Source organism: Vulpes lagopus, chromosome 3, assembly GCF_018345385.1.
Source record: "Vulpes lagopus strain Blue_001 chromosome 3, ASM1834538v1, whole genome shotgun sequence".
NCBI classification, from domain to species: domain Eukaryota; kingdom Metazoa; phylum Chordata; class Mammalia; order Carnivora; family Canidae; genus Vulpes; species Vulpes lagopus.
In genome coordinates, this window is record NC_054826.1 from 64,724,190 (window position 1) to 64,738,160 (window position 13,971).

The 13,971-nt window shown below is 36.3% G+C and overlaps 1 protein-coding gene across 3 annotated transcripts in view; it reads left to right on the forward strand.

Moving 5' to 3' along the window:
* P4HA1 (prolyl 4-hydroxylase subunit alpha 1) overlaps positions 1–13,971 on the forward strand; it is a 77,067-nt gene that overhangs the window by 3,487 nt on the left and 59,609 nt on the right. For 2 of the 3 annotated variants that reach the window (XM_041748181.1, XM_041748180.1), the window contains exon 2: positions 13,416–13,523. In XM_041748181.1, the coding sequence (XP_041604115.1) occupies positions 13,448–13,523 (76 nt within the window). In that variant the 5' untranslated portion in view covers positions 13,416–13,447. Of the gene's footprint in view, positions 1–11,829; positions 11,914–13,415; positions 13,524–13,971 lie in introns of all 3 variants that reach the window. The other variant, XM_041748182.1, reaches the window with a different exon arrangement.

Here is a 13,971-nt window from a genome sequence, read left to right on the forward strand (position 1 = left end):
CCTGGCTTCCCCTCTCCCTCATATGTTGTAATAGGTTTTTGGTTTTCCTCTGAAAGTAGAAAATGCTTGGATGTAAATAAAAATAAATTGCATTGGCCCTTGGCATGAAACTGTTTGCTCTTCATACATTGAGAATTTGAATCTTACAATTAAATCATAATGGTGTGTTTGTGCTTACAATTATATGAATATATAAGACACAGGCTAAATAAAATGTGTATGTATTTATGAAACTAGTTAAAGCTTCATTCATGTTTCTACCCAATGAAATTTATTTGTATAATATGAAGCTATCTTCTTACTGGTTTTCCTCTGGCCAAATTTTGTGCCTTAATAAAAACTAGAAATTCAAAAGACTTCATTAAGGTATGCCAGCACTTTTTGAACTTGATATAATGAGAAATATTCCTTTTCCTATGTTTCTTTGGATGATCAGTGTGACTATTAGTATATTTGGTAGGACATTGGCAAAAATACAGTATAGTAGTCCTGTTTATTACATAGTGTCATCTGTGAATGCATACTATCTTGGACTTCCTCTTCCTGTTTAATATTTCATATAAGTATGTCCATGTTTTGGTGGTTTACGAAATTTTCATTTAAATAGTAATATTATAATATGTTCAATTAATATACTCAGCCTTTCTTTCTTCTTGGGCATTTGGGCTGTTTCTTCATAATAAGTAGTGCAAAGAGAAGGCTGTAATTTGGTGGTTTATTTTATCCACCTATATAGCTACAGTAAACTTTAACCAGTTTTCTGTTTTGTTTTTTTCTGAAAAGAAACACATAACCATAAACCACTTATCAGTAATTTTTTCTTTTCTCTGAAAGAATTCTCTGAGGGCATTGGACTGGGCTCTAAAAAGATTTTTTTTTTTGTTAAAAGATTTATTTATTTATTTATTTATTTATTCATTTATTTATTTATTTATTTATTTATCAGAGAGAGAGAGAGGCAGAGACACAGGGGGAGAGAGAAGTAGGCTCCATGCAGGGAGCCCGACACTGGACTCGATCCCGGGACTCCAGGATTGCGCCCTGGGCCAAAGGCAGGTGCTAAACTGCTGAGCCACCCAGGGATCCCCTAAAAAGATTTTTTAATCTACCTGATAACAACTGATTTTATATATATATATTTATATATATATATATATAAATATATATATATAAATAAAACCATTTTCTGTGGATGGTCTATTTTGTTCCACTGATCTACATGTTTCATTGAAAATTCTTTTGGAATATTTTGCTATCACCTCATATTCCTTATTTAAGCTTAAAAACTCTAAAATGTGAAAATCTAGATCATTTATATCTTCAGGGTGGTGAAAACAAAGTTGTCTTATCAGGACTTTCTATGTAAATAAAAAAATAGATGAAATTTGTTTTGGAGCAGAAGGGATTGATGGTGGTATTATGTCAGCAAGTAAAGCTGGGGAGTTAAACATTTGGATTTTGCTCACTCTGTCCCTGATTTGAATTTGTCTCTTCACTTCAGTGCTACTTTGACTTTGTTTTTTTAGCTCACTTGTTTACTTACAGAAATAGACATGTTCTATTAAATGTTTACTAAAGAAAATGCACAAGTTGAGTGACGATCATTGTGATCCCACCTCTCAGTTAACATTTTTTTGAGTTCTTTTAGTTACTGTGTAAAGTTTTAAAGTGTTTGTATGATACAAAATCTTTGAATTTAGAAATTGAACTTTAAAACTTCTCCATGTATATATTTACCACTCTCCAAATTAGAAAACAAACCTAGTTTAGTTTGTATCTCTAATGCTGCTTTTTATATTGCTGCTAGTTTTTATTTTATTTTTTTTTTAGAGAATTTATTTATTTATTCGTGAGAGACACAGAGAGAGAGAGAGAGAGAGAGAGAGAGAGAGGCAGAGGGAGAAGCAGGCTCCATTCAGGGAGCCCAACGTGGGACTTGATCCCGGGTCTGCAGGATTACACCCCAGGCTGCAGGCGGCGGTAAACCACTGCAGCACCGGGGCTGCCCTGTATTACTGCTAGTTTTTAAATCCCCTAACCAATGTTTATTGACACTAGTGTTACTAAATACACATAGTTTCATTAATTTAACTAGTCAAGAAGATACTAATATACAGCCAAGAAGATACTGCAAGGTCTTTCTTAAAACTAGAAATATATAGACTATGTTAATATTTGGAAATACTTATAAGCAACAAATAAGGCATATATAATTTAATGGTTCTTTCCCCTTTTCTCTTCCACTGCCTCTGTCCACTTCTCAAAATCTTAAATAAGAAAGTCTGCATCTATTTGCTAGTAGACTAGGCTACTTGTTCTTTTTCACAGTCTTAGCCCAGGATTGAGGTTTCCTGAGCTTCCCACCATGTTCTCAGCCTTTTCTTTTTCTGTGTCTCTTGAGACAGCCTTGGCAACAAATCCATCTATTCTTAAGTTCTTGCCCCACATCTAAAAGTAACATTTTAAAAAAGATTTTATTTATTTATTAGAGACACACACACACACACAGAAGCAGGCTCCATGCAGGAAGCCTGACGTGGTACTTGATCCCGGGTCTCCAGGATCATGCCCTGGGATGAAGGTGGTGCTAAACCGCTGAGCCACCCAGGCTGCCCTAAAAGTAACACTTCTTAAGTTTCTTCTATGTGCCAAGTATCCTCCTAGGCACTTTCCTCTAAATTATTGGTGTTTTTTTTTTTTTTTTTAATTTTTTTTTTTATTTATTTATGATAGTCACAGAGAGAGAGAGAGAGGCAGAGACACAGGCAGAGGGAGAAGCAGGCTCCATGCACCGGGAGCCCGACGTGGGATTCGATCCCGGGTCTCCAGGATCGCGCCCCGGGCCAAAGGCAGGCGCCAAACCGCTGCGCCACCCAGGGATCCCTATTGGTGTTTTTTTAATTTCTTGGTGGTAGTCAAATTTGACCTCATATTTTGATACCATTTTTGCTTATTTGGCTTCTTGTTAAGGGGATCACCAAAAAAAAAAAAAAAAAAAAACGACATTATTGATGACTCTTACTATTGTGGGGGGCTTTTAATATCATTTATGGCAAATTTTTTATGTTCTGTATCGTGGGCATAAGAATCCTGACCTTTTCCCTTCACATTGGGAAATGTATGCATTTCTAACTGAAGTGTTTGAAATAGTTGAGAGGTATATTATACAGTTTAAAATATATAATTGAATAGTCAGTGAGGAATAGCACCATTTTAATAATATTCATTTCTTTCTAAAACTTTCTCCTTCAGTCTATATTTGTTTGTAAAATGTTTCTGATTTAGGGGAATTTGACTTTTCCAGTTGAAACAGAAACTTTAAACATATTTAAATTCAATATTTTTAACTGACAAAATTTTTTATTTCACTTTTTTTAAACTTTTCCTGGTTATTCCATGTAAAGTGGAAGCTAGAACTGTTTAAAAAACATACACAAATCTATGACATCAATAACTGGGGATTTACTTTTTTGCTATACTATTTTCACAACCACAGTGTGCTTGCTAGGCAATATAACAGAAGCAAGCAAGGGGCAGAATACTGGTAAAGAAAGACAAGGCAAGTTTAAGTTCAATTTTTTTTAAAATTTTTATTTATTTATGATAGGCACACAGTGAGAGAGAGAGAGAGGCAGAGACACAGGCAGAGGGAGAAGCAGGCTCCATGCACGGGGAGCCCGACGTGGGATTCGATCCCAGGTCTCCAGGATCGCGCCCTGGGCCAAAGGCAGGCGCTAAACCGCTGCGCCACCCAGGGATCCCTAAGTTCAATTTTGAATCTAAATTCCAAGTTAAATCTTTTAAAAAATGGATTAAAATAATATTTATTCTAAACTCTCTATTTTATATAGAAATGGAACTTGCTGGATTTCTAACAAGCCAAAAAAGACCTTATTACTTATTGTGCCTATAAAAATATTAATTGCTGGGTTAATAAGACAATTATTTAGAACTGTGGGTTAAACAGAAACCCCAGTCATACTACCACATGGTGGAATTTATGTACACCTTGTGGGGATAGGGAGTTATCTTAACAGTTGAGGTCAGGAATGCCATTAGGCTTCAAGAATACGTGGAAAACATCAGAATGTTTTATTCTCTCTCTTATCTGTCTTCCTCTCTGTATACCTGCTTCACTCTTTATTCTTTCCAGGTAAAATTCATTTACTTTTTGGCCTGTATATCAAAACTTGGTCCATTGCTGCTTCTGAGCTTTATACAATTCAGGCATTCAAAGAGTGCCTGCCTTTTTTTTTCCCCCTCTCAATTTTATTTTCAAAATTTCCAGGAAGGAACTTTGGCAACTTGATGAGGGAGAAGTATCATGCTGTGTAACATGAGTGATGAAACTGTGGGGATGAATTAAAGGTAGACTGGTGCCGTAAAAAAGGCAGAAGAAGGGCAGTTTCCAGAAGAAAGAGAGTAGTGGTGGTAGAACACCATACAGGCAAAAATAGGTGTGTGCTTTTGAAATGACATTATATTCAAGTTCCTTCCGATAAGAAAAATTGAATTTTGCAAGAATCTCCAAAAGACAGATCGTGTAGGACTTTTTCAACTTGATCAGATAAGGCTAATATCTTGATTTAGTGCTTCTTTCCAAACAAATTTCAAAGTGCTGGTCAGTTGGAGTTATACCAATAACTGGGTTCACTGCTTGAGGAAAGACAGCTGTGGGAAAGAGGCTAGCATGATTTCTGAGTTTTTATAGAAAAGTTGGTCATAACTATTAAAACACTTGACTGTCAGATTGTATGTACTGGAGATGTAGCTCCCTCTCTTTGGGAGCTTAAGTATGACTGGAATTCATGGTGTTAAGTTAAAACAAATGGCAGTTTGCCAGAGGGATTATAGGGAAGAACAGAAATATAACTAGTTCTATTAGTAAGTACTCTTAGTTGTCTTAGAAAATCCATCCTACTTATATGGAAGAGACATGCAAAGTCTTGATATATACCACGTTGTAATAGCCTGAATTAGAAGCTTGAATTTGTGCTGGTCTTTTGCATTCACTATAAAAATTGTCAAAAAATTTAAAGTCTAACACACATGTCAGGGCAACCAGCATTTGACTGTGGAATTTGTATGAGGTTAAATAAACTTTGGAGCCCTCTAAAAGATTTGGAACAATGTGAAAGGCATGGAGAGACTGCTAGAAGACCTGTGGAAAATTTTTAGTGTCAGTGAAAGTTTAGATTAGAATATCAAGCATTCTTTAGTCGGCCTTATTAATTTTTAATGATTTGTTTGGGAAAGACCAACTTTTTAAAATGTTGCAATTCTTTTCTTGGAAGAAAAATGTTAGACCAAAAGGCTAATAGAATTATTTGCCAGATACCCTGTTCCTAGTAATTCATTAAATAACTTGTACATACAATTCAATGAATCCTGATAACTCAAAGTTGTAAATATTTACAATGTAGTAAAACTGTTTTAAAATCTGTTCCCAGGTTTGATTGACCTGTGAGTGTGTGGGATTGGACTTTCCTGGGAGAAGGACTGTCGGAAAGTTTTAGATAAATATTATACTTTGCTATTTATTTTTATCTGGGCTTACCTGAGAATGTTTTCCAGGAAGATTTTTCCATATACTTTTTCTTATAGTTTCTAAAATATAATGTTCATGTATATTAAACAGGTATAAAGTACATGTATGTTATAAAAGTTAGATAATAAGCACTCATGAACCTACTCATGATCTAATCAAGAACTAAAATATCAGTATATCTGTAATATTTCAGCACTAAATTTTATACTAGTGTAAATTTATGTTTATATCTTTGACTCTTCCTTGGCTTTCTTTTTTTTTTTTCTTCCCTCTCCCCGTTTTTTTGAGTCCAGTCTTTTCAGGGATCTGAGATTTGCCTTCTTTACATCCTCTTTAACCCATTTATTTATTTATTTATTTATTTATTTTTTCTTTAACCCATTTAAATTCTATTTCAAGCTTGTCTTAGGATTTAGAACAGGAGATATTTGTATCTTACTACTTAAAAAATTTTTTTTTAAATTTTTAAGTAATCTCTACACTCATTGTGGAGCTCAAACTCACAACCCTGAGATCAAAAGTCTCATGTTCTCCCAACTGAGCCAGCCAGGCGCCCCTGTATCTTACTATTTTTTTATAAAACTCCAGTGTCTTTTAGGATGCTTGACTCTTAGATGCTCATAATGATTTGCTTTGCAAGCTGCTAACTGAATGAAGATGGAAATAAATGGAAGTGAGACATCAGAAGTAAGGAAACCATTGTTTTAAAAAACCTGTGGTTAATAAAGATATGATTGCTTACAAACAAGTATTTAATATTAAAAGAGATTAGAGGAGGGGCACCAGAATGGCTCAGATGGTTAAGGATCTGACTCTTGATCTCAGCTCAGGGTTTGATCTTGGCTCAGGTCTTGATCTCATAGTTGTGAGTTCAAGCCCCATTTTGGGCTCTCAGTTTGGGATGGAGCCTACTTCTACGAAAAAAAGATTAGAGGAACTATTCACCAGAATAATTAGGAATTCAATTATATTTTTCAAAAAATAAGTAAAATCTTACTTTTTTTTCAAAGATTTTATTTATTTATTCATGAGAAACACAGAGAGAGGCAGAGACCTAGGTAGAGGGAGAAGCAGGCTCCTCGCAGGAAGCCCGATGTGGGACTCAATCCCAGGACTCCTGGATCCTGCTCTGGCCTGAAGGCAGACGCTTAACCGCTGAGCCACCCGGGCGTCCCTTACTTTTTTTTTTTTTTTTTTTTAAGATTTTATTTATTTGAGAGAGAGTGGGAGAGAGTGTGAACACACCCAAGCCAGGGAGAGGGGCAGAGGGAGTCCGATGTGGGGCTTGATCCTGGGACTCCAGGATAATGATCTGAGCGGAAGGTAGATGCTTCATCGACTGAACCACCCGAGTACCCCTGAAATTTTACTCTTTTAAAGGTAGAAAGCTCTTTTTGTGTGATTTTAAGGGATGTTTGTTTGTATCTGGTGGTTTTCAAAGTGTGATTCCAGACCAGCAGCATCACCATCACCTAAGAATTTGTATAAATTAACTACATACCTCAGACCTGTAGGTGATTCTGATACAGCAGTGAGAACCACTGCTATCTAGGGCTATTTAGGGCTATTTAGGGCTATTTCTTCATTTGATGGTCATAGTAGTTTGGAGTAATGCTGTGTCGTCTGAACTTCATATTGCAAGTGACAAATCCAACTTGATCTAGTTTAAAATTCCTTAAGGGAATTCAGAGGCTCTCTTATTGGGTTGGAAGATTATTGCAGTAGCTCACAGATTCAAAGCATTGGTTTAAAAACTGTGGTTAATAAAGATATGATTGCTTTACTAACAATTGGAAGAGTCAGGGCTATGGAGCTTGGAATTGTTTATTTCTGAATGACTTTGTTTATAGATTGGGTTTCTATGTGTCCTTGACAAGTGGGAAAGATCGTCACAGGCAGATCCAAATTCATATCCTATGAGCTTAGCAACTCCAGAAGGAGCTGCTTTGTACCATTTCACAAGCCCACCCCTCAAATGTTTTTGGGAGAAAGTGTCAATGACTGGCCTAGCCCGCATCAATATGTCTTTCTGTAGGAGGAAGGATAATAATCTGACCGTGTAGTTCATGGCTAGATATTTGAGTTGCTTTCATATAAGCTTACTGTCTTTGTAGCAGAGAGAGAAATCTGGAGAATATGAAACAGGCACAAATGTGGATTGTATTTGTTAGCTACTTTTTTTGTATTAGGGAGTAGTTAACCACTTCATTAAAAACTTAGGGTAGGGGATCCCTGGATGGCTCAGCAGTTTAGCGCCTGCCTTCTGCCCAGGGCGTGGTCCTGGGGTCCCGGGATCGAGTCTCATGTTGGGCTACCTGCATGGAGCCTGCTTCTCCCTCTGCCTGTGTCTCTGCCTCTCTCTTTCTCTCTCTGTGTCTCTCATGAATAAATGAATAAAATCTTTAAAAAAGAAAACTTAGGGTGAGGGGCACCTGGGTGGCTCAGTGGTGAGCTGCTTCTGCCTTTGGCTCAGGTCATGATCCCGGAGTTCTGGGATAGAGTCCTGCATTGAGCTGCCCACAGGGAGCCTGCTTCTCCCTCTGCCTATGTCTCTGCCTCTCTCTCTGTCTCTCATGAATAAATAAATAAAATCTAAAAAAAAAAAAAACTTAGAGTGACATACATAATATGGGAATTGATGTTTTATTATTATTGTAGGTTTATTATTTTGTATAGAGTTAACTTTTTTGTCACTATAAAAGTAAATATACCCTAGGACATCTGGAAAATACAAAGAAATAGAAAAAGTTACCTAATGTTCTGCTGTCTAGGAACAACTACATTTTGATGAGTTTCCTCTGTATATTTTCATGCATAGTTATCATATTATAATTTTTTTCTTTATTTTTATCAGTATTTATTTCTGAATTTTGGAGTAGAGGAAACTTAATCTCATTCAATACAGATTCCATCACGGTTGTAGGATGTTGATTTATTTTAAGACTTAATTTTTAATTTTTATTATTTTTGGAACCATTATTTATTTGCTTATTTGAGAGAGAGAGAGAGTGTGTGTGTATATGCAAGAGAACACAAGCGATGGAGAGGGAGAAGCAGGGTGCCCGATGTAGGGCTCCATCCCAGGACCTTCAGATCATGACCTGAGCTGAAGGCAGCCACTTAACTGATCAAGCCACCTAGGCACCCCAAGACTTTATTTTATTTTTTAAGATTTTATTTATTCATGAGAGACACAGAGAAAGAGGCAGAGACATAGGCAGAGGGAGAAGCAGACTCCTCACAGGGAGTCTATGTGGGACTCGATCCCAGGACTCAGGGATCACACTCTGAGCCAAAGGTAGATGCTCAACCACTCAGCCACCCAGGCATCCCACCCCAAGACTTTATTATTTATTTATTTATTTTTAAAAGATTTTATTTATTTATTCATGAGAGACAGACAGACAGACATAGGCAGAGGGAGAAGCAGGCTCCATGCAGGGAGCCTGATGTGGGGCTCGATCCCCGGACTCCAGGATCATGCCCTGGGCTGAAGGCAGGTGCTAAACTGCTGAGCCACCCAGGGATCCCAAGACTTTCTTTTTTAAAAGCAATTTGAGGTTCACAGCAAAATTGAGAGGATGGTGCAGAGATTTCCCGTTTACTTTCTGCCCTCACACATGGATAGCCTCAACATCCCCCACCAGAGTGGTACATTTGTTATAACTGATGATTCTATATTGACACAGCCTAATTACCCAAAGCCCATACATAGTTTATGTTATCCATTCACTTTTGGCATTGTGTATGGACAAATGTATGTGGGTTTGGACAAATGTATGTCCAAAAATAAATGATGTATGTATCATTATGATATCATACAGAGTATTTTCACTGCCCTAAAAATCTTCTGTACTCCATCTCTTCATCCACTTCCCATCTACTGATCTTTTTACGATTTTCATAGTTTTGCTTTTTCTAAAATATCTTTTGTTGGAATCATACAATACATAGCCTTTTCAGATTGTTTTTTTCTTTTAAAGATTATTTATTTATTTATTCATGAGAGACACAGAGAGGGAGTCAGACACAGGAAGAGGGAGGAGAAGCAGGCTCCATGCAGGAAGCCTGATGCGGGACTCGATCCCAGGTCTCTGGGATCATGTCCTGAGCCAAAGGCTGAGCCACCCAGGCATCCCTGGGTTTTTTTTTTTTTTTTTTCAACTTAGAAATATGCATTTAAGATTCCTCCATGTCTTTTCATGGCTTGATAGCTCATTTCCTTTTAGCATTGATAATAATTCATTGGATGTACCAGTTTATTTATCCATTTACCTTGAAGGACATTTTGGTTGTTTCCCAGTTTTAGTCATTATGAAGAAATCTATAAATATTCATGTACACATTTTTGTGTGGACATAAGTTTTCAAGTTTTTTGGGTAAATACAAAAGAGAACAACTGCCAGATTGTATGGTAAAAGTATGTCTGACTTTTTTAAGGAACTGCCAAACCATCTTCCAAGATGGCTTATACCATTTTACCAATGAATGTTTATTTTTAAATTTTGCGTTTTAATTTAAATTCACAAGTTACAGCATATACTCATTTTAGGTTCCTTGACATATATAGCATCATCATTAGATATTTGTGAATTTGTTAAATTTAATCGTTCATTTGAAGGACAAAAAATGGATCCTTGATAATTGTTAATTTGAAGGACAAAAAAATGGATCCTTGATAACTGAACTTTTAAAATTATTTTTAGTTCTTTTGTGACTTTCTGTATTCTTAATCTACTTTTCTATTAATATCTTAGTGGTTTTCTTACTGATTTATAGGAGCTCTATTTTCTTTAGTTTCCTAGTTTATAGTTTATAGGATTTTTTAAAATTAATTTATTTATTTATGATAGTCACAGAGAGAGAGAGAGAGAGAGAGAGAGAGGCAGAGACACAGGCAGAGGGAGAAGCAGGTTCCTTGCAGGGAGCCCGATGTGGGATTCGATCCTGGGTCTCCAGGATCGCGCCCTGGGCCAAAGGCAGGCGCCAAACCGCTGTGCCACCCAGAGATCCCAGTTTATAGGATTTTTAAAAATTTTGTTTTGTTTGCTTTTTTGTGGGAGAGAGCATGTGTACTATTTGTGAGTGAGAAGACAGATGACGGAGAGGGAGAATTTCAAGCAGGCTCCATTCTCTCAGCACAGAGCCTGACACAGGGCTCAATCTCAGGACCCTGAGATTGTGACCTGATCCAAAAATCAGGAGTCAAGACACTTAACTGACTGAGCCACCCAGGCACCCCTTTCATAGGGTTTTTTAAAAACACATAAGCCTAGATTATTTTTTGTATTTGAATTCCATCTGGCTTTTGATAGGTTACTTGTTTTATCATTTTTAAAGTTTAGAGATTCTTTTCTCTTTTTAGACATCTAGTAACTTTTCTTTTTGTTATTTTTTGTTAATAATAGCTCTTTGATCCATCTAGAATTTATTTTGCAGCATGATGTAAGGTAAAGGTATATTCTTCATTTGATTAATGCTTTGAAATTTTATGTAAGGCCTATCATTGTTAGAAGCAGTTTTCAAACTTTAGTGATTTTTGTAGGCTAATGAATGGTTCTTGATTCATTGAGAAATTTAAGGACAATGAAAGATGACAAAAAACCTTTAGTGACAAATGTATCTTAGCTATGAAAAAATGATAAGCTCTTACCTGACAAATCTAAACTTTCTTATCTGAGTTAAACATTTAGATAACATTTCTGATTAGCCTTTTGTTAGTACAGCAAAAGCATTTGTATTTTCTGGAAATAACATTTATTCATGAAGAAAATTATGGCAGAAGTCCGTGTAAACAGTGAGAAGATTCTAGACTTTTCAGACAGCCCAGGATTTTGAAAAAGCCTTGTGCTTTGGCAGGAGCCCAGGAGAGGAAGTGTCTGCATCTGCTGTATTCTAGAAGCCTTCCCAAAGAGTTACTGTAAAGCAGCCAAGAGAGCAGTGCATTTTACTACTGTGTGGTTCTGGAAGTATCTGGAAGCTTGTGGCAAACTTGAGGGAGGAGACTTAGGAGTACTTCCAGAATGTCAGTTTCTGTGGGGATTTATTTTTTATTGAGATTCAAGAAGGGGAAAGGGTTTTGTTTTTTTTTTTGGGGGGGGATTTTTTTGGCAAAATAGGGAGCTTTCCAATGTGGACTTGAACTTGTTGGTTTAAGTGAAGTCACTTGGAAGGAGTCAGAAGTGCCTGCTCAAAGACAAATAGGGAGACAAGAAGAGTAACAAATGGGAGCCTGTTACTGGGGCAAGAGGTACTGTAATAGTAACTTATTCTTCTGTAAGGTAATAAGGAGTACTTAAAAGTCCATGGATGTGATGGTGAAGGAGCAAGAACAGCATGCTGTCAGGATATTTTGGAAAAGAAAGGTAAAATCTTTCTGATGTTTAGTTGATATTTGCTGCTGCCATGAAGAATCCGTTCTAGAAAAGTCAGTGCTACCAGAGACAAAGAAAAAAGACATGTTTTGCTGCCAAGTTAAAAAAAAAAAAAAAAACCATAGCTATGTACTAGGCTAAGAATGTTTACATAGAACACAGCAGATAGAAAAACCTCAGTACTAGGTCCTTTGAGAGAAATTACTAGCTTAAATCGACAGGGCTGTTTATTCTTTTTGATTCTGTACAGCTTTTAAAAAATAACAGCTTTATTGAGATATAATTCATGTACCATACAATTCACCCATTTAATGGTCATGATTCAGTGGTGTTTAGTACTTTTACAGTGTTCTTCAACCATCACTCACCACAGTCAATTTTAGAACATTTTCATCACCTGAAAATCTACAACTTTTTAAGTAGGTTCCATGCCCAGTGTGGAGCCCAACACAGGGCTTGAGCTCATGACTCTGAGATCAAGACCTGAGTTGAGATCAAGAGTCAGACCTTTTTTTTTTTTTTTTAAGATTTTATTTATTTACTCATGAGAGACACACAGAGAGAGAGACAGAGACAGAGACACAGAGGGAGAAGCAGTCTTCATGCAGGGAGCCTGATGTGGGACTTGATTCCAGGTCTTCAGGATCATGCCCTGGACTGAAGGCGGTGCTAAATGGCTGAGCCACCCGGGCTGCCCAAGAGTCAGACCTTTAACCAACTGAGCCACTTAGGCACCCTGAGAATGTACAGCTTTTAGTTGAACTTATTTTAAAATTGAAAGCCATGTAAGGAAAGGATGGAACAAATTAGGAAACTAAAGGATAGGGATGCCTGGGGGCTCAGCGGTTGGGCACCTGCCTTCAGCTCAGGTCGTGATACTGGGATCCGGGATTGAATTCTGCATCAGGCTCCCTGTGAGGAACCTGTTTCTCCCTCTTCCTGTCTCTGCCTCTCTCATGAGTAAGTAAATAAATCTTTAAAAGAAAAAGAAAAAAAGGAATTTAAAGGATAAATCAGTGGCTCTAAAACCTTTTTTCTCCCTTTAAAACATATTCTAACATATTAGATGGAGAATACATTAGATTGTATTTTGGTAATATTTAAATTACTTTAATGAAGTAATTTTTATGAGACATTCATGGTTTAGATGTAAATAACAGAGAAAACTTATTTTTCAGGATGTATGAATTACTATCTAATCACTCTAATAGTAGTAACTAAGGAGAAAGCAAACAGGTTGAATTTTTAAGCATTAATTATCAGGTGATAACAAACATTTATATTTTTTTAACATGAAATATAAAGTTAGTACTCTAGTTATATGGAAAAATAAGATAGTAGCTCTTATTAATTACATTATTAAATCAATTTACAAGAATTAACAACAGTCTATGGGCAACGTTAGTGTCTTATATTTTGTTCATAGGAAAAATCAGTTAGGAACTTTACCTATCCTTTTTTTTGTTGTTGTAATGGCCATATTTCTCTTGTAGGTGTGTGAACCTGAAAAATTAAGTTTTCCAAGATGATGTGGTATATTTTAATTGTAGGGATTCTACTTCCCCAGTCTTTTGCACATCCAGGCTTTTTTACTTCAATTGGTAAGTCTTACTGTTTTTTGGTTTATATTGTTCTTGCATTTAAATTTTTTTAAATAAAAATTATAAATTACCTAAATTCTTGGCCCAGGCATAACTTTTGTTTTCTGTGCTCCTATTTTAGCCATTCCAATTCTAAGTCTACTTCATTTTGCAGTCTACTTTCATTTTTTTTTTTTTTTTGCTTTGTAATCAGTATATTAAGGAGACATTCATACATTTCAATTGCTTAATTCTGATTCCAGATTTAAGCCTGTGAACATGACTTTTAAACATACAATTAAAGCTATTCATCATAATTTGCTATACTACCAACATGAAATTACAGTTACTTCGGAGCATAAGTTAAATGGTTTAAAGTAAGCCTGTCACATACCTAGAAGACACCTTCCTGTCTCATACATGCAAATGAACTTCTCCACGTAAATGTCTCTTCACTCTAAGTTACCCT